At 59.1% G+C, this 20,101-nt stretch overlaps 1 protein-coding gene across 12 annotated transcripts in view; it reads right to left on the reverse strand.

The window, feature by feature from the left end:
• The window catches only part of CACNA1G (calcium voltage-gated channel subunit alpha1 G), a 64,331-nt gene that overhangs the window by 31,333 nt on the left and 12,897 nt on the right, over window positions 1-20,101 (reverse strand). For 10 of the 12 annotated variants that reach the window (XM_075561619.1, XM_075561618.1, XM_075561611.1 and 7 more), the window contains exons 8-13: window positions 18,006-18,798; window positions 15,105-15,475; window positions 1,849-2,000; window positions 736-921; window positions 525-639; window positions 286-441 (exon numbers count right to left, since the gene is read on the reverse strand). In XM_075561619.1, coding sequence (XP_075417734.1) covers window positions 286-441; window positions 525-639; window positions 736-921; window positions 1,849-2,000; window positions 15,105-15,475; window positions 18,006-18,798 — 1,773 coding nt within the window. The remainder of the gene's footprint in view (window positions 1-285; window positions 442-524; window positions 640-735; window positions 922-1,848; window positions 2,001-15,104; window positions 15,476-18,005; window positions 18,799-20,101) is intronic. The other 2 variants (XM_075561609.1, XM_075561616.1) reach the window with 1 other exon arrangement.

Raw genomic sequence — 20,101 nt, forward strand, 5'->3', positions numbered from 1 at the left:
AGCCAGCTGGTGCTGGGCAGTGCACACACTGATCTGGCCTGACTTTCTGGCTGACCTAACCGGGGAGGCCCACTGGCAGGAACCCCTCGTCCCAGGGCCCCACACAACCCCTTGTCTCCCAAGTGATGAGGGCCTGGGTGAGACCTGGAGCTTCCCGCTGCTGGTCCTCCCCGGCTCCGTCTGAACATGGCTTCCTGTGGGACCTCCCAGGCCTCCACAACTTGGCAGCAGCGGGAGGTGAAGCCCTCCTGGAAGCAGGACTGTTGGGGGCAGGGGGTTGGTTACCTCCGCCTGGAAGCCCTCCACCAGGATGGCCACCAGCAGGTTGAAGAGCACGTAGTTGCCAAAGGTCATGAGGGCGATGAAGTAGAGGGCGGCCCAGGAGGAGGTGGAGGCCATGCCGTTGTAGAGGACCTTGTTCCAGTCCTCCTGGGTCAGGATCTGCAGGTGGGGAAATCAGGCCTTGACCAGGCTACTCTCCCCAGTCTCCAGAGGGCCACCCCTCCGTGGTCACAGATTCGTACCTGGAAGACTGTGACGATGGCCCAGAGCAGGGAGTCAAAATTCTTCCGGTCTGGCAGCGTGTCCCCGTCCCGCTCAGAAGCAAATTTGCAGCCAAACAGGTGCATGCCCAGGATGCTGAAGACACATGGGGGGGAGGAGGGGCGGGGTCAGGCTGGCACTGGGCCTGTTGGCTCCGAGGCCCCACAGCCCTGCGCCGGGCCCCGCCCTCACCTGAAGATGAAGATGAAGAGCATGAGCAGCATGCAGAAGGTGGCCACGTTGTCCATGGTCTTCATGAGCACCACCAGCTGCCGCTGCAGCGCTGGCAGGAAGCGCACCAGCTTCAGCACCCGCATGAGGCGGAAGGTCCGCAGCACCGACAGGCCACCCCCCTGCTGGCCCACGATCTCCCACACGCTGCAAAGGGGGCGAGGAACATGAGCAGGCTGCTTCCAGCGCCTCCCCTGTGGGGGGACCCAGCGGCACCTGAGGGCTTGGCCTGGCCCTCTTGTGGTGAGAAGGTGGGGCCTCCCGGCTGGACAGTGCAGGGGGAGAGATCTGAGGGCCAGCCCTACCCCCACTTCCCGCCAGAGGTCATGTCCCAGCAGCTGACGCCCTCTCCCTAAACCATGCCAGCGCATGGGCATCAAGCTCTAGAATGTTTGCTTTGTTCTCTTTTAATGAAATCTAAAGCCCATTCCAGAAAGCAATAAAGCACTGCTCTTGGCCCTAGGCCTGGGCGGGGGGAAGGGGGGCGGACAGGATGGAGCAGCGTCCCAAGGTCCTAGAAACCCTAAAGCAATCTGCTGGCACCAGAGACCCAAGCTCTGGGTAAGCAGGAACAGTGGGCAGCGCCGCATCCTGCCCTCTGGCTGCTCTTCCAGGCCACTCTTCCCCAATCCTGACCTACCCCCGGCCAGGGCAGGGCCGAAGGTGCCAGTGCTAGGTGAGTAAGGCCAGGCTGACGAGAGACTGGAGTCTCCCTTCCTCCCGGGGCGGGACAGGCTCCAGACGCCTCCCCCAGAGATGGGGGTTGTGGGGCTTCAAGTCTCTTGGCTGTCCTGGGCCCTGTTTGGGAAGCCGGAGGGGGAGGGGGCTGAGTGGCAAATCTAGAGGGTGGCAGGCAGGGACAAGGGGGCTCCACTCGCTTTGTAGGAGAGCCCCCAGTCTCTTGCCATTCTGTTGCATCGCAGACTTTCCGAAGACCCTTGCCTGGCAGGTGTCCTGGGTGCCACTTGTGTGTGTGTGTGGTGGGGGGGAGGGGGGTGGGGGAGGCGGCAGCGGCAGCAATGAGCAGTCCCTGTTGGCCGAGGCAGTCGCCCATCCCCGCCTTGCGAGCCCTACCTGATGACAACGATGACCCCGTCGAAGATGTTGTAGGGGTTCTTGATGTAGCCGAAGGGCCCGTACACCAGCAGCTTCAGCAGCATCTCCAGGGCAAAGAGGCTCGTGAAGACGATGTTGCTGATCTCCAGGGCGTTGGTGAGCTCCTCGGGCTGGAGGGCGGGGTGGGGTGGCATGAAGCAGCCCCAGCTGGGCCCGGAGCCCCCCATCCAACCCTCTGAAGCACAGGACTGCAGGGCAGGAGGCACAGACATAGCAAGTGTGTGTATATGGGGCTGAGGCTGCTGATGCCCAGGACCAGTGAGGCGATGCAGGTAGATGCCTACCCCAGTGAAATCTGCAGACCCCTTCTCTCCCCTCCCCCAAATCTGGGTCTCAAATCCTGGGGTTCTGTGGCTTCCCCCTACCTCCTACTGGGGCTCAGTTTAGGAGCCCTGGCTAGCAGAATGCACATCCCCCACTGCAGCCACACAGCCTCCAGTGTTCTAGTCACACAACTGTCGGCTCTGCTTGCCTTACACACACACTCTCTCTCTCTCAGGCACTGGCGAGAGCGAGGACTATCACAGGGGCTGAGGCAGCTGGAGCCTCGGCCTGAGTCTGGGTGGGACACCTGGGTCAGCTCCCAGCCGATTCTACCAGCACTCTGTGTGACCTTCAGCAAGGTTCTCAACCTCTCTGGGTCGAACGTAAAACACTGGCGGTAATGGCTTTCACGCCAGACCCCAGAGAGGCCATCGGAAGAACCAACAACCCGCCCTGTCGCATCTACAAGTGCAGCTCACTCGTCACCGGACTCCCTCGCTCCTCCTTTCAATATTACAAACACAAAACAAAAACCCCGAACACCAAACTTAGTGTTACCGAGTCAGTTCTGACCTACAGTGACCCTCTAGGGCAACACAGAACTGCCCTAGGATCTGGCAGTAAACAAACTCATCTTTCTCCCCCAGAGCAGCTGGTGGTTTTGAACTGCTGACCTTGTGGTTAGCAGTCCAATGTGTAACCCACCAAGCCCCTTTCCCAATATTACGTGCCTTCTCTGCGCTGAAAGGAGCCCTGCAGGTGGCTGTGTGTTTTGCATTGGTGAGCTAACTGCAAGATTGGCAGTTCGAACCCCGCAGCTACTCCACGAGTGAGTGATGAGGCGGTCTGCTCCAGTCTTAGAGACCCTATACAGAACAGGTTCCCGATCTTACTGGGCCTACGCCCCTTTTCAGAATATGAAACTACTCGGCACCCCTCTGGGGATGAAAAATATTTGTAGGACGACCTGTACTCCAGGTTACAGTATAGTCTCTGCGTGTGCAGCACCCCCTCCTCCCGCCATCATCTGGGACACACTGCACCTCAGATCGCCAAGAGTCAAAACTGGCTGGACAGCAATGAATTGGCTTCTGTTTGGCTTATTAAACGTGGTTGGTTTGAGTCCACCCAGGTGCCCTGGCAGAAAGCCCTGGTGGTCTAAGTCTGAGAATCAACCCCTGACCACCCCACGGAACAGGTTCAGCTCTGACCCAGGCCCAGCAATGGTCCTGGGGGGCCAGCTGTTTGCGTTTGTCTAACTGAACGTTCGGGAGCCATGGTGGCGTAGCCAGGCTACAGGTTGGGCTTTGAACCACAAGGTCAGCAATTCAAAACCAGCGGCCGCTCTGTGAGAGAAAGACAAGCCTTTCTACTCTCCTGGAGACTGACAGTCTGACCTTGTCTACAGGGTCGCTGTGAGCCAGACGGGACTGGGGGACAGGGAGTGTGGTTTTCTCGTTCTCTGAGAGATGGAAAGACTGGAGGCTCAAACCTGCTGTGGAAGAAGACGCGCCATGTAAGAGAAAACCAGAGCTCTTGCTGTCGTAAAGTCGACTCGGACCCGCCACAGACCTATGGAGCACTTCCACTCTGTCATGCATGGGGGTGTTGTGTGCCATGATCCCCTGGGCAACAACTGGTAACCACATGCCGAGCCGTGAGCCAGATATTAAAGGAGCTACAACCAAAAAAAAAAACCCCCAGCCAGGCGTGCCTGCGTGCTCCTTGCCTCTCGGGAATGCAGCGTCTGGTCTAGCTAGAAACAAGTTGTACACACACAACTTTGAATAGCCACAAGAGGCCATGGGCGCTCTGGTGCCAAGATACATACTCCAGGCAGAAAGTCCAGGGGCTCGGGGAGAGCAGGTGCGGGGTGTGGGCCCTGGGAAAAGCCAGTTTGGGAGGCAGCACTTGCAATGGGCTCAGCAGGAGGAGGAGGGGGTCTCGCCAGGCTGAGGGAGGGTGCTGCCGGTGGAGGAGGCAGCCAGGGAAATGGCTGGGCACAGCAACGAGCCTGGTTTGGGAAGGAGGAAAGGACGCCGCTAGGCTGGAGACATGGGCACAGGTGGGCATAGTTGGCTGTCAAGTCAATTCTGACACCTGCCCACCTGATGGGAGTCCAGACCCACCAAAAGCCCAGGCCCCCGAATAGGTGTTCCAGGAATCTACATAAACAAATGACCCACTGAAATCGGTCTGACACCTCCCCCTGTGGTCCAGCTGCCTTATCTGGCCGGCAGCCCGGCAGTTTATCCAAACATGGGGCCAGACCAGTGCATCCTAATGGCCCATCTGTGGGATCAGCCCAGGTGTGGCTGGGGGAGCGGGAATGAAGGGTCTCCAACTAGCAAGCAGGTGGGGCTGTTTAGGAGTTCAGAACCAACTCAGAAGACGATAAACTCCCAAAGGATTCTTCCCAAAGTCGGGGGGTGGGGGTGAGGTTAGGGTGGAAGCAGGGCCACGAGCTAGCTGTCTAGTGGGTGAGTGGCTGTCATGCGGGGGTTGGTGCTCCAGCAGAGTCCTTTAGTCCATAGTGGGCTTGGGGACTGGAAGGGACAGCGCCATCCGACCTGACCTCGGTACTGAGTTACACGTTACTGAGTTACCTAGTTACTGAGAGATGGAATCTTCAAGTCCCTCCAGCACTGTAAGTGAGGTGCAGGTGGGGAGGAAGGGGCCATGGTCAGCATCAGAGTTGCCCACTGAGCACCCGGGCCTCAGAGCCTCACCACCCATCCCTGAGAGAACCCCTCCCATCCAGCTTGCTCCCAAAGTGTCTCTAAGCCTCCCTGTCCTCGCCTGCCTTGCACAGGGCCCTGTCCATGCACACAGCATTCCACAGAAGGGCGAGGACACTGGTTCCAGGTCAAAGGGCAGCAGAGAGAGGGAGTGGGACCCAGGCCCACATCCCTCCCATTCCAACGATAACAACCGATACCAATCGCCAGGTTGATTCCAGTGCACAGGGGACCCCATGCGTGTCAAAGTGGATGGTGCTTCCAAGGTGAGGGTCCCTATGAGCCAGACTCAACTGGATGGCCGTGAGGGAGACCTTTCAGAGGCAGGTTGACGCCCGTTGGTGGGCTTGAACCAGGAACCTTTAGTTAGCAGTCCAGTGCTCCATCCTACACTAAGAGACAGGGAGGTTTCAGGTCCAACCCGGGAGTGACCTTGAGGGGTTTCTGTCCACATGGGTGGGTGTATTTTCTAGACATTAGAATCTAGAGCTATAAGATAGTTACAGTTCGATGAATATTAAAGATCCTCATCCATCCATCAAGTTCACTGTGACTTGGAACTGCCCAGGGTTTCTGAGACTTGACACCTGCTGGGACGAGAAAGCCTCATCTTTCTCCCGCAGAGCGGTCTGTGGATTAGAATCACTGACCTTGTGGTTGGCAGCTCCATAGATAACCTATGGCTCCACTCCAAACCCACTGCTGTCAAGTCATTGCTGACTCATAGCAACCCTACAGGAAAGAGTAGAACTGTCTATATCAGAGTAGAAAGTCTCATCTTTCTTCCACGAGTGGCTGGTGGTTTTGAACTGATGACCTTGTGACCTTGTGGTTAGCAGCCCAAGGCAGAACCCACTCGGTCACAAGGACTCCTTTTCATGTATGTATTTATGAAGGCCCCATTCCAATGGGCTAATTGTATGATCCACGAGGGCTTACGAGCCTACAATTGTTGACAGGAATAGAAAGCCCAGTCATTCTCCCAAGCTGCTGCTGGTGGGTTTGAACTGCCGACCATGCGGGTTGCAGCCCAACTATAACCATGTAACCCCTACTCCACCAGGGGTCCCTTGGGGTTCATTTCCAATGGGCTAATTGTATGGTATGTAAATTATGCCTCAAAAAACTGTTAATTTTACATTTTTTTAAAACTCAGGTAAGACTTAAGAAAACAAACTTATTTTCGGGATGCGAGGACCACAGCAGCTCCCTCCGTTTGAGTCTTAAACACACAACTAGTACTACACATGTGGAGGGAGGCGGTGGTTGTCATTGCCTGATGTTGCCACGACCGCTCTCAGCAGCCCGTACTCCGTGATGCTGACACAACCCCACTCACACAGCCCCCCACCCTGAAGTCCCCTGGGAGGGCTGGTGTCCTGCCCTCCCCCAGCCCCAGCGAGGGAGGCAGCGAAGGATCAAGGGCCTGGGAACGTCGAAAGCTAGCGTGTCTGACTTGGCCCTGCCCCCTCTCTCCTCTCACTAGCCCCACACGGCTCTGTAGAGATTGTACCCTAGGGAGTTTGGGGGGGGCTGTGAGCTGAAAGGGGCTCCATGCCCAACGCCACGAGGTCAAGCCCATTCCCTTCCAGGTACCCCCGCGGCCCACAGAAAGCAGCCCTCCTGCCCCAGACGGCCATGTCTGCCCAAGTTCCTAAACTGGGGGCTGGGAATGTTCTGCAAACACAGGCTGAGGACACAGAGACACCCTCTTAGCAACACGGTTGCCCCAGGGACCAGAGCCGTGGTCACAGTCACTGTAGCAGCAAGGGGGGAAGGGACAGGACTGGCTGCTCATGGGCCAAGTCCCTTGGCTGGCCTGTCCCTCTCTGGTGCTCACCACCCCACCCAAGGGCCAGATGCAACTGAACTGCCTTAGCAGGCCGGGGATGGTGGCTCCGGAAGGCCTGGGTCTGCTGTGTTCGCCGTCACTCCGTGGGGCCGCATGAGCCAAGTGAGGAGTGGGCTAGGCGTAGTCAGGTATCAAGACCAGACTGATCGTCTTGGATCAGAGGGTGGACGGGACCGGTGGGGCAGGCAAGGCTGCACAGCTGGTCTTGATGCCAGTCCAAGCCGCTGCCACTGAGGCTTCTGGGGGAGGGGAGGCCGTGCAGAGCTGTGTGGTAGGAAGATTAATCCGCTGCTGAGGTGACAGCACCCGGATGACTTGGAGGGATAGACAGAGACTGATTAGGGGTTCTGCGGCCGTCTAGGCAGGCGGCCCTGGAGTCAGCACTGGAGACAGTGGCTGTACCTTTCACAGGGACGGTGTGGGGGGTCTATGACAAGCGGGGGTCCTGCCCGTGCCCCACACTCACCTTTGTGACCACTGCATGCTGGTTCTCACTCCTGGCTCACCTCACCCAGCTTGTGAGAGTCCAGGCTGCAGTTCCCCACTCCCCCAGGAGAGGGGGTCCAGTCCAACCAGTAATGGGCTGAGGGGTGTCACTGGGTCAGGGGAAGGGGTGTCTTCCAGGAGACCGAGGAAGTGAGGGGCCCCAGGGTGGCAGGAAGTCTCTAGGAAATTCTAGAAAAGACTACCCAGCCTGCTTTCCACCACCCCTGGGATCCTGCAGCTTGGCCCTTCGTCTCTGTGGGCACAATCCCCCAGCATCCATGGAACCCACCGAAGTGGTCCTCATGCTGCCTAACCTGGGCAATGCCCATGGGTAGCTCTAGCTCCCTGCCCTCAGCCTCTTCCCCAGGTAAACAAACACAACAAGTTGGCACTGGGCACCTACAAGGCTCACCCAGCTTTGAGTCAGCCACCCCCAAAGCCAGGCTACCTAAATTCTGAAGCTGTGTTGCCTACTCCTATGGGGGCCACTCCAAGCTGCCATCCAGAGGAAGACCTTGGGGACTCCTGCAGGGCCCAGTCTCCACCCCTCCTCTCCCCATCCGTAGTCACTGCTCCGGAACTGGAAGTGCTGAGTGCAGCTGGAGCTGCGGAACCATGCTGACTGGGCAGGTGAGCCCCCACTGGATGCCTCCACCCCCAGGCCCTTCCGAGTCAGATTGCAGCTCTGCCCCCAGGAGCTGCCTTTTTCTTTTCCAGCTTGGGAGCTTTTATTTGTTTTTTAAAAATGCTGAACAATAGACCCAAGTCTGGTGAAGTTCCCCACCCCCACCCCTTGTCTTCCCCCTCAAACACGGGCACTCAATTTGTCCTGTTCGCTGCTCCTCCATGGAGCAGAAAACAGCCCGGCAGGGAAGCCCTTGGGCCCTGGCCTGAGAGATGGGTTTGGGCTGGGGGTCGCATGCAGAGCCACAAAGTCCAGGCTTGTGCCCGTAACCCACAGGCAGCTCTGGTCAGAGCCCTTGTCCCTTCTGTCCTCGGTGTCGCCTGAGGTTCCGGGGATGTTCGGCAGAGGAGTCCGGAGCCTCTGGACAGCGACAGAGCTCAGAGCGAGGATGCTGGTGGCTCCGGGGGGGCTCCGATCAGGGCTGGGGGCTTGAATGGGCACTGGGGCGGGAGGCAGCCAGAGCGGGAGGATGAGTGGTGGTGATGGCTGGTTGGAGGCCAGCCGAGGCTGGCAAAGCAGGATGGATGCCGTGGGCAGGGGTAGCCTCAGCAACGGGGCTGGCCGGGGCAGGGAGGTAGGTGGGGGTGGGGGCGCAGGGCAGAGGCCATCCCTCAAGGCACAGCTGTGGAGATCCCTCTGCTCACCCCACACTCCTTTTCTGCTTGCTGGCTCCCCCCTTGGTCCCCAAAGCCCTTTGTCTCTCACCCTCTTCCTCCCCTTAAGGGGAGCCAGTCCCCCCTCCCTGCACCGGGCTCTGAACCAGGTACCCCTGGTCTGCCTCCCTGGGCTGTCATGGCACAAGCATCGAGTCTCAGTCCTCTACCCCCTGCTCTATCAGAAACCCACCGCATGCACCCTCGCCCATCCCGCCCTGCACCCCGTGACTGCAGCTTTGCCAGCTTTCTCCGAGTGGCCCCGTGGTAAACTGAGGGCTGGGATGAGAATGCACGCAGCTCGATCCTCTATGCACATCATCACGGGTCTGGAAAGCAGACTCGAGTGGGGATGGCCCTCACCGTTATGAGACCTAAGTCAATTCTACCACACGCTCTCATGACTGGACATGGGCCCTCCATCAACCCCCCAGAAAGGAACTGATTCGTGCGCCTGGCTGCTCGGGGCCTGAGGAGGTCTGTAGAGAAGCGTAATCACGCTCTGTAGCCCAACCCACCGTCAACTGCTGCAAACTCTCTTGGGGTCACGATTGTCTCCTGGGGAGGGCTCAGGGGCGTCCGAGGTCAACCAGCACTAGGCCAGGACACTGACTCCAGTCATTGCCGCTTATGATGTCACCTACTGACCATGTAATGTGCTCACTGTATGATGCGCATGCCTTTTGAAAGATTTGTGAGCCCCATTCTATAGACCCGTTGGAAAATACATTCTCTCTCTCAGTCCTGACATAGGGACCAGGAGCCCCTGTGCCGCGTGTCTGTCTTATTTTCCACAATTGCAAAGTGGCTCCCCGAAAACCCGTTTGAGTGTTGGGGACTCCACACCCCGATATGCCCCCTCTGTGGCCCAGCCTCCCCCAGCTCTTGTAGCCCTGTGCAGCCCCTCCTGCCCCTCTGAGGCCTTCTCCCAGGGCTCCCTGCTGTCCCCTGCACTATCAGACATTCCTCAGAGTTCAGTCTGAGCTGTTCCCTCCCCCTTTCCCTCCCTCCCTCTGCCACCAAACCCCTCCAACTTCTCCAGCTGCCATCAGGGGTGCAGACAACACTGAACAGCCCCCCTCCCAGCCCCCAGTCCTGCCAGGCTGCCAGGCTGGCCCCCAGCCATCTCCGACTTAGCACGTAGCCTCCTCCCCCAAACTGGCTCCTTCTCTCAGCTTCCTGTCATTCTTGGGATGCTGTCTGGGAACTTGGGGGCCCTGGAGCATCCACTAGCCCTCCCAGGCAGCAGGTGCCAGGCCCCTGGGTTCTGGCATTGCTGCTGCTGCCCCGTCAGCCCCTTCCTCCCTGCTGATAACTGCGCTGGGCCGTCACTACCTCTGGTTTGGACACAGAAACAGCCTCTCCCTACCCCCAACTGCCCCCCCCCCCCCCGCCTGACAGCCTGCCCTTCAGTACTGCAGGGTTCCCATGACCACCTACTCAGACAACCATGTTATGACCCCTACATTCCCCAGCCAGGCTGCTGGAGCCGTCCCTGCAGCCAGACCTCTCAACTCCCCCAAGCCCTGCTGCTATAACCCCCACTTTTCCTTTGAGGCCTGTCCCCAAAGCCACCTCCTTTGGGAAGTCCTTTCTAAGCCCTCCCCCTTAGGTGCCGTGCCCCGCTTGCACCTCCGTACCACATCTGGACCCCGACCCACCCATGGGGGAAAGATAAGACTTTCTGCCCCAGTGAAGTGTTTCAGTCTGGGAAGCCCCCGGGGCAGTTCTGCCTCACCCCATAAAGGTGGCTGAGTCAGCTTTCACTCAATGGCAGCGACTGGGCCAGGTCAGTGATGGGGTTAGCCCCAAGGCCGGGTCACTGCCCCAGTTTCTCAGCAGCACCCTCTTTCTGGAGGCCAAGGGCTCCCGGGAGCCCCATCGTCAGGCTGGGGTGGGGTGTCCCCCAATCCAGAAGGCTGGTGGTTCGAGCCCGCCCAGGACTGTGGGAGGCAAGGCCTGGCCGCCCCCTCCTGGAAAGAAAGGCTGTCATTCGAGGGTCACTGAGGCTCCAAGCGAACCCGGCAGCGACAGCCTGCACATGGGAGTGGGCCCCAGTGTCAGAAGATCCCTAAGGAGTGTATGAGCCCCCAGGAAAGGTAAGGCCACATGGAGTCCACCCCTGCCCCGCCCCCAGCCTCCTCTGCTGGACGGCCGCCCTCACTCACTTATAAATAGAAACCGTCCGTGGACACGTATCTGGAGTGACAGGGCAGACCCAGACACTGAGCAATGAGCAGAGTCATCGCCTGGCCTCCCTCTGCCTCCGACCGCCGCCCCCCCCCCCCCCCCCCCGCATTACCCTCTGTAGGCCACAAGACCCCTGCACGTCCTGGACACTCTCACACCACTCCTCTGGAATGTGAGGTTAACACCTGACCCCCAAATCCGAGCGGTAGGAAATGGTAGGCAGGTGTGTCCCCAAGACTTCATGCCTGTGCCCACCCTCCTCCTGTGGGGCCCTGCTCAACTCAGACAGAGGCAGGACACAAGTTCCAGGAGCCCAACAGTCTGCTGGACACAGGCCTGGAATGTCTCATGGGCACATGTCTGCAGTATGTCCCCAGCCCAAATCTGCTCACCCACTAATTCTCTCGACGCACACAGCAACCTGGAGGGTGAGGGGCTCCTTGCTATCTCCTCTTCCCCAAACAGCCCGCTGTGTGAGTCCCGCAGCCCCAGGGACAAGGATGCAGGCAGAGCTGCCAGGACCACCGTGGGAGCCTTCTTGACAGCCTCCCCTGGCTCCCTTCTGCTCCTCGCTTGACTTCCCGGGGACTCCTGATAAAACACACCTGGGTTACATCCCCGACCTGCTGGAAACCTTTGTTTCAGACAGACCACCTTCTGGCAAAAATTCAGCCCCTTTCCCATGCCCCTGAGAGTTATTCTGTTTGGTTCTGTGTCTCCTCCCTAACCTCACCTCTTGTCATGTGCCCATCTCAGCCCCACTCCAGGCCCCTCTGGCCCTCCCTCTTCTGTACTCCAGGAAGGCCCTGCCCTTTACCTTCACTGGGAGAGCTCAGTGGTCACTCTGAACCTCTTGCCCAGCCTGCTCTGAGCATCCTCTGAGCATCCTCTGAGAGCAGGTACCACCGCCTGTCCACCTGCCAGGGGCCTCCCTGAGAGGATGGATGGGGCCGCGGGCCCAGCGCATGCTGGAGCAGAAGTGTGCATGTCTTCCCAGCTCCCTGTTCAGTGGCATCCTGTCTGAGTATTAAAATTGGCTACGATGGAAGGATTTTCACCATGGAAATTGGCACAAACTATAAGTTGGGAATTTTTTTTTAAGGCTGGATGTTGGGTGGTACAAATGATTCATGCGATCAGCTGCTTGGCCGCCCATTTGAGTTCTACCCACAAGTGCCTTGGAAGAAAGGTCTGGTGATTTACTTCTTAAAAGTTGGCCGCTGACTACCCTCTGGAACACAGTTTTGTTCCAGCACACGTGGGGCCTCAGCCAGGAGGAGGAGGTGCCATGGCACTGCCCAGACCCACTCTGGGTGCCGGGATAGCTGTGTTGCATAGATGGATGGATGGACCAATGGATGGATGGATAGACAGATGATGGAATAATGGATGGATGGATGGATGGATGGATGGATGGATGGACAGACGGGTGGATGGATGGTTAATGGATGAGTAACTAGATGATAGAATGGATGGATGGTTAATGGATGGGTGAGCAGATGGATGGATGGTTAGTGGATGAGTAACTAGATGATAGAATGGATGGATGGATGGATGGATGGATGGATGGATGGATGAGCAGATGGATGGATGGTTAGTGGATGAGTAGATAAATGATAGAATGATGGATGGATGGATGGTTAATGGATGAGTAGCTAGGTGATATAATAATGGATGGATGGACCAATGGAGGAACGGATGCACGACGACAGAGAATGCATGAATGGAGGGGTGCAGTCACACCACCACCTTATACTGCCTCCTAGCAGGCAGGGCACACAGACATCTACTCATCCCTCATCAGATCACAGTTCCTACTGGGAGCCACTCCCAGTGTCCTGTGCCCTCGTCCTCCCCAGCCTCCCTGGCAGCTCGGTCCTCTAGTTCTCCACCATTAGGGTTATGAGAGGGGGGGAGCAGAAAAGTGGGGGCAACATAAAACCTGCCTCGGGCTGGGTGGGACATGACAGGCGAGAGGTTGCTGGGGGAGGGGGACAGGAGGAGCATCATCATCCGTGCAGGAAAACAGACGGGTGGGCAGCGTGGGTGATCATGGGGAGGGCAGCAGTGAGGGCGGGAAGCCGGGCTGGGCTACTCTCCCAGGGAAACATCAGCAACATGTCCTCCAGGCCCCCAAACCCGATCTGATCAATACCAAGATCGATAGACACAATCACCTCATTAAAGCACTGCAGGGAAGCCGTGAGCCTCCGGCTCAAGCGCCCGCCACCATCAGGGGATGCTCTGCCGGCATCGCTTGCTCGCTTCCTTCATGTGGCTCCAGCTCTCCTTCCTGGGGAGTCCCCTCTGAGGTTCCCCTCTCCCCACAGTTTCTGTCCGTGATGCATTGAGGTCTCTGTGCCGGTCATCTTTCCTATACCTCTGTGCCTCCAGACGGCTTCTCCCCATCTCTCTCCCTGTATCTGTCTCTGGGTCTCTGTCTCTCCACCCAGGGTCCAGTCACTCTTCTGTTTCTCTGTCTCTCCTGCCGTGTTTCCGTCCATGATTCCCTGCCCTGCTCTGTGCCTCTGTCTCTCAGCCCCCGCGTCTCTTCCTCTCAGCACCCCTCCCGGCCTGCTGAGGCTCCAGGGCCCAGATGGCAGGACGTTTACGCCGCAGTGCCTGCGAGTGCAGGGCTATGGCTACTTTGGGACTTCTTCCCACCCCCAACCCATGAGCCTGCCGGGCCGGCCACAGTCAGTCATCTGCCCCACCTGCTGGGGACTCCCACTCATGCAGAAGGCCCCTTAGCAACCAGGGACAGGTGTGAGCTCCTGCCTGGGGTGGACTATGGACCACCACTGAGGAGGGCTCCTGGGCCAGGAGGTGCTGTAGGCTCCCCGACCGATGACTTTAACTGCCTCTCCAATGGGGTGTCCTTCCTGACGTCTAACTGTAAGCCCTCTTGCTGCGGCTTCATCTGCCTTTGGCCTGTGTGACTCAGCTTCTTCCCAGCACAGTCAGTCTCCACCAGCAGCATCTGGCTGGGCAGGGATGGCTGGGCACACCCCCCTTAGGGGGAGAGGGCACTCAGGAGGCACCCCTTCCAGGTCATAGCCAGAACTGGGCGAGGGCAGGGAAGGCTGGAAACCAGGGTGATGAGCTTAGAGGCTGCCGCCACCTGAGTCCTCAGAGCAAAAAGGGCTGCTCCCACCCTTCCCCACCATGCTGGCAGAGCACCTCACCCCAGGAGGCTGGCAGAGTGAGTATATGCACACACACCCACGCTCTACGTGGCCCAGACACAACACACCCACCTGCTGACACCACAGCCGTTCCCACCCCCCAGTTGCCAGGAGAGGGAGGGAACTGGGCACAGGTGGCTAGGGGGAGGGGAAGCTGCGGTATGAGGAAGGGTCCCAGGGTGATGTGATGGTGGATGCGGGGGCTGGGGAGCTCACAACACCCAGGCATGGAGGTCAGCAGGGTCTGCGGACAGGTTTTTCAGACCCCTGAGCAGTGGGCACTTCTGCTGGAACCTACACACCCCAGCTGGGAGCAGACTGGAGCCTCCTCAGCCATGGGTGCCCCACCCTCTGGCCCTCACACAACCCTGCCCCTCCCCCAGGTGGAGTTGGTGGGGTAGGGGGCGAGGGCACGGGGTGTACACAGCTCCAAGTTCACACTTAGGGAGTCGGCACAAAGGTGCAGCCCCCTAGCCTCACTGTCGGGGCGGCAGGAGAGCCAGAGCAGCCCCACCTCTACCCTACCCCCAAACCCACCTCTAGCAGCCACCGGGCCTACAAGGCAGGGCTGCTCCCTCTTCCACACGACAGCCTTTCAAATATGTGAAGACAGCTCGCCTGTCCCCGCTCAACCTCCTCTTCCCCTGACTAAACAGCCCGGTTCTTAGAACGATTCCTCAAACGCGATGGTTTCAAGTCCCCTCACCGGGCTGGGCAGCACATCCAACAAGCAAGCTGTACCGTGTGGCTCCCAGCATGCCGGCCAGCCAGCAGAGCGGAGGCCAGACTGCCTCCCGCCCCAGCTCCACAGTCCTCCCCAGCCTGCCAGCTCAGCCTCCAGGCAAGCCCTTCTCCCCCACAGACGGCTCATCGGGGACCCCCACCCAACACACCTCCTCCCCAGGCCCTAATCTTTCCCAGTGACGAGTCTCTGCAAAGGGTCCTCGGCTCCGTACTAGCGCTCAGCACTGGCCCACACCCTCCCCAGCTCACCTCCTCTAGGAAGCCTTCACAGATGGATCACAGGCAGCTCAGTCCTGCCTCTGCCCAGGAGTCCAGCATGCACCCCCTGGCCCCGCCCACCCCCCATGGCCGCCCCGGTAGAGTGGACAGTGGGGAGGAGAGGGTGCCCAGTCGCCCTGGCCCTGGCCTGGGCCCTACCTGCTCGTGGTACTCGATGCCCATGCTGAGCGTGTTGACCAGGATGGCGATCATGATGCCCCGGCCAAAGTACTTGCTGTCCACAATCTTCCGGAAGGTGTCGCAGACCAGTCTCCAGAAGGCCAGCACAGAGCTGGGCCCTACGGCCAGCCCCAGGCTGCGTCGCCTCTGGCTGTGCGGGTCCTGGGGGTCACCATGCTGGGCATCCTGCGTGAACTCATAAACTGCCTCACTGTCAGAGTCCGGCACCTCTCGGTCGGCAAGCTCCACCTCCCCTGCCCGGGCACAGTAGGGGCAGCTGTCTGGGCCACAGGCTCCACTGTCTGTCTTCAGACACGGGCTGGAGATCTTGCAGGAGCTTTGGCAGGCACCTGGGATGGAAGGTTAGAGGTCAGAGGAAGTGGATCTCTCACCTGGGTGGCCCCGCCCTTAGAGCATGTATAGAGTGAATGGACGTCTGGGTTAGTCCAGGCATACAAGGACCAGCACTTAACGGCTAGGGGTGGGGGTGGGGGCTGAATGCCCTGCACAGTGGACAGTCTAAAACAAGAAGCCTACCAACAAACAATAAAACCCAAACTCCCTGTCGTCAAATTGATTCTGACTCACGGCAAGTGACCCTGTGTAACAGAGAGTTTCCAAGACTACATACAATCTTTACCGGAGCAGTCAGCCACAGCTCTCGCCCAAAGAGCAGATGGATGGTGGGTTTGAACTGCCGACCACCTGGTTCTCAGTCAAGCTCTTTAACCACTTCAGCACCAAGGCTCCTTTTGAACAAGGCCTTCAAATGCCAACAGCACCCCAGTTGACAGTGACTGATGGAGTATCTGTCCCAGGGTAGGCAGACAGGTGACCTTGATTGTCCTTGGAGCTCCTGGGCCTCCTCTATGTCCTCAGAACATCCTGCTCCCTGGATCACATGCCAGACACACACATACCATCTGTACACCATGCGTGTGTACACACTAATGCCAGCTACCAACATGTACACAAGCACACGTACACACACCAGGTATGAGCACAGACGACACCCACGTGCATACCAGAGTGCAGACGCAGAGCAGGCACAGGCAAACACACAAGCACACGTGTGCACGTGAATACCCGACACGCATATATGAGTGCACGCACACACACACGCACAAACACATACTGGATGTCCCCAACTGTCCACTTAAATCCAGCTTTGGTCACGGAAAGGAAGCCTGGGGGTGCAGTGGTTATGTGCCAGACAGCGAATGGCAAGTCAGCAGCTGTAGACCACCAGCTGGTCCCGGGGGCCCAAAGGTTGCAAAGACTGACAGCTTTGGACACCCCCAGGGCAATTCTACCCTGTCCTCATGGGTCGCTATGAGCCGGCATCCCCTTGATGGCTCTGAGTTTGGTTGAGGTTTTGGGTGACAGAATCTGAGAACCGAGAGGCACCTCTGAGACCGCGTGCCGGTGCTGAGGCACCTGGACAAAAGCTCCCCTGACTGAAGGGGAGGGGTCGGCAGACACCACCGACCACGTACTCAGGGGACCCTGACTCCTGTCCCCGCCCGGGGCAGTCAGTGGGAGAGCTGGCTCAGCACCCTTCCCTCTGTGCCTGATGATGGCACTCTCCCGTCCCAGCCCACATTCCCACACAATATCCCACAGTGCCATGCACCTGGACAGTTGCCGGAGACTAACCTACCACCCTTCCCAGGTCTGAGCTCACTACCCACTGGGGCTCCACCCATCACACTCGTAGCCCCCGAGGACTGGCTGTTCCAGCCTGGGTCTGTCTGACCAGGAGGGCTCCTTCCCTTGGGAAGCCCGGCACCGGGTGCAGTCACCCCCCACTCCCGAGTCTCATCATAAGCGTATCTAGTGTGGGCCTTCAAGGTGGATGCCCTGAGTCCACAGCCCAGCCCAGCTCCACCCCTGCACACTGTGGGCAAGTCCCACAACCTCTCCAGCCCCCATGTCCTCATCAGTAAGACGGGGGACACTCGGCAAGTCCATCGCCGTCTCAGCTGTGGGCAGGGTTCAGTGGGGTTCAGCTGCTACGCACTGGACGAGCACACACTGGGGTCGGTGTGTGCAGAGCGGGGCGAGCAGTAGGGTCTCGGCACTGTTGCTGGGCACCGTCGAGTCAACGTAACTCCCAGCCACCCGTGTCAGAGTAGAACTGGCCCGTAGGGCTCTTTACAGAGCCGCCAGGTGGCTTTGAACTGACCACCTTTGGGTTGTTAACCAAACACTTCGCAGTAGTGTCACCTGGACTCTCTCATGACATGCTGGTTACTGTGGCTACTAAAAGCAAAATCTAACTCCCATGGCAGTCGGGTTGATTCCAGCTCAACATGACCCTCTAGGGCACAGCAGAGAAGCCCTGGTGGCCTAGTGGGTTGTGCACTGAGGCTGCTGACTGCAAGGTCAGCAGTTCGAAACCACCGGATACTCTATGGGAGAAAGATGAGGCTTTCTACTCCGCAGAGACTCTCAATCTTGGAAACCCGAGGGGCAGGCAGTTCTCCTCTGTCCTGTGGGGCTGCTCTGGGTCAGGGTTGACCCGAGAGCCACGAGTGAGCAGAGGACAGAGCAGGCTCGCCCTTCAGGGTTTCTCAGGACCCAAGTCTTAATAGAAGCAGCTGCTATCAGAGCGGCTGGAGGGTTTGAACTTCCCACCTTCCGGTTGACAGCCGAGTGCTTACGAGCGGCGTCACCAGGGCAGGTCTTGATCCGAGCCCAAGGTGACAAGAGAGTCCTTATCAGCATCACTGCTAGGAGGATGTGCAAACCCTCACTCCCGCTTCCACAGACCAGTGAGTCCGGACTCAGGAAAACCATGTTGTTTGTTGCATGACTCCAGGCAGAACGGGGCTGGAGCGCCAGTCTGGGGCCCGGCCCGCACCTGCACCCCGCGCTCACCTGTGCTCTGCGTCTCCAACAGCTTGTGCATGGAGCTGTAGGGCGCTGGGGGGATGTTGAGGCTGGTGAGGGTGGGCGGCCCGGCGGCGTGGGGAGCCACCTCGACCAGCGCCTTCTCCTTCTGCACCTCTGGCGGCGAGCTGGTGTGCACGGTGGGGTACACCTTCCCGCTGGCCCCCGTCCTGGCCGATGTCTCCGATGGTGACCTGGGAGGGGGCAACTGGCAGCGCACGGGCTCCAGGTGACAGTCGGCGTGGTAGAAGCTGTGCACAGACTCTGTGCCCCCCGGAGGGCCCGCAGACACAGCGGGTGTGGAGGGTGAGGGCGGGGGCAGCATGAGGCGGCGGGACCCGCTGGCTTCCCTGTCCTGGATCTGCGGGCTGGACCGGGGGCCCCTCAGCGTCCCGTTGCCCAGGTGGTAGTGATGGTGATGGTGGTGGTGGTGGTGCACTAGGTGGTGGACAGATGGACGGCGGCGGGAGCGAGAACAGCTGCTGCCGGCCTGCGCTTCCTGGCCCCCGTGGGCCACTGGGCTGCTCAGAAACCCGGCCCGCACGCCCGCCGCCCGGAAGACCCGGGCCAGCCTGCGGGCGCCTTTGCGCAGGATGTACACCAGGTACTTGAGCAGCTCCTCGTAGCAGCTGCCGGGCTCCGAGAAGCTGGCCAGGGTGCTGGCATTGGACAGGAAACGCACCCGCTGCTCGCGCATCAGCTGGCTCTCCCGCTGCTTGGTCTCCGAGAACTGCGTGGCGATCACCACCAGGCACAGGTTGATCATGAAGAAGGAGCCCACCTGTTGGGGTGGGGACAGGCAGAGGAAACATCCTGAAGAAAAGAGCGTCCCCACACCAGCTGCCGGGCACAGGGCACTTCCTAGGAGTCAGGCACCGGCACCGGGAAGAACTGTGTCCTGAGCATCGCCCCATTTTCTCCTCGGGCACACAGTTTACCTCAGGGGCCCCTTGTCACATCTCCATCTGACCGGCCGGGAAACGGAGGCTCAGAGAGGACGTGGCATTGGCCGTCCAGCTCCGCCTGGACCCAAGCACCGTGCAATCCTAAGGTGGTGTCAGCCCCGAGCTCCGCGCCCCCCAACTCTTCTACCCCCAGAGGCTCTCTGAACCCGTTTCCCGGTTGCTGTGGAAATGTATATCGTTTGGAGGACAGGTTGGATCGACCTTTGAGATCTTGGCAAAAAACACCACTCAGAAGGCTCCTGGTTCTAGTCCCAATTCTAGCTGCCTGAGCTTGGGTGAGGCCCTCAGCCCTCAGAATCCTCATCTGACCACCGGGCCCACTGGCCTTAGTCCACTCCTTTCCCCTGGTCCAGGTACCAGCCACGCTGTGGCTCTGACTCGCCCCCCACCCCACTCCCCATCTCCAGGCCTCATTTCCTCAGCGCTCTGAGACGGCCATTGCTAGGATGGACGCCGATCCCGAAGGTAGGACATGAGGACGCAGGGTGACCAAGCAGGCTTTTATTTTCCTCTCTATCTAGCGATCATGATCATTAGCTGCACTGGTGCGGTTCCAGAGAGCTGTCTGAAACGATTTTTCAGGAGGCGTGTGGGAGTGTAGAAAGCAGGCCCCTCACCTGCCCGTCTGCGCCCTTCCCCCCCAGCCCATGGAGAGGAGCAGAGTAAGGGGACATCGCTGCCCCGCGCTGGCCTCCCACCCTGAGTGATGGCTGACTCTACTGGACAGGGTAGCACTGCCCTTTGGGTATCAGAGTTTTAAAGCCATCATGGAAACAGACAGCCTCGTCTTTCTCCCTTGGAGCAATCAGTGGGTCTGAACCGCGGACCTTGTGGCTAGCAGCTCAGCATGTACCCATTCTGCCACCAGAGCTCCTTTTCCTGCAGCTTGTCATTCTCGTTTGCAAGATGAGGACCACACTGCGCATGCCCCGCACCTGACAGAGGGCGGCACTGAGCCCAGCCTTGCCCAGGGATTGGGGGTCGGCATGTGCCAAGCACATCGTGGGGTCAGGGGCACAGAAAATGCCCGCCCTGTCCTCCTTTGGAAGCTCAGGGGTTGATCCCAGCGTGGTGCGGAGAAAGCAAAGAGCTCCGTCCCGTCTGGTTGTGCGTTTATCC

This window comes from Tenrec ecaudatus, chromosome 10 (assembly GCF_050624435.1).
Source record: "Tenrec ecaudatus isolate mTenEca1 chromosome 10, mTenEca1.hap1, whole genome shotgun sequence".
NCBI classification, from domain to species: Eukaryota; Metazoa; Chordata; class Mammalia; order Afrosoricida; family Tenrecidae; genus Tenrec; species Tenrec ecaudatus.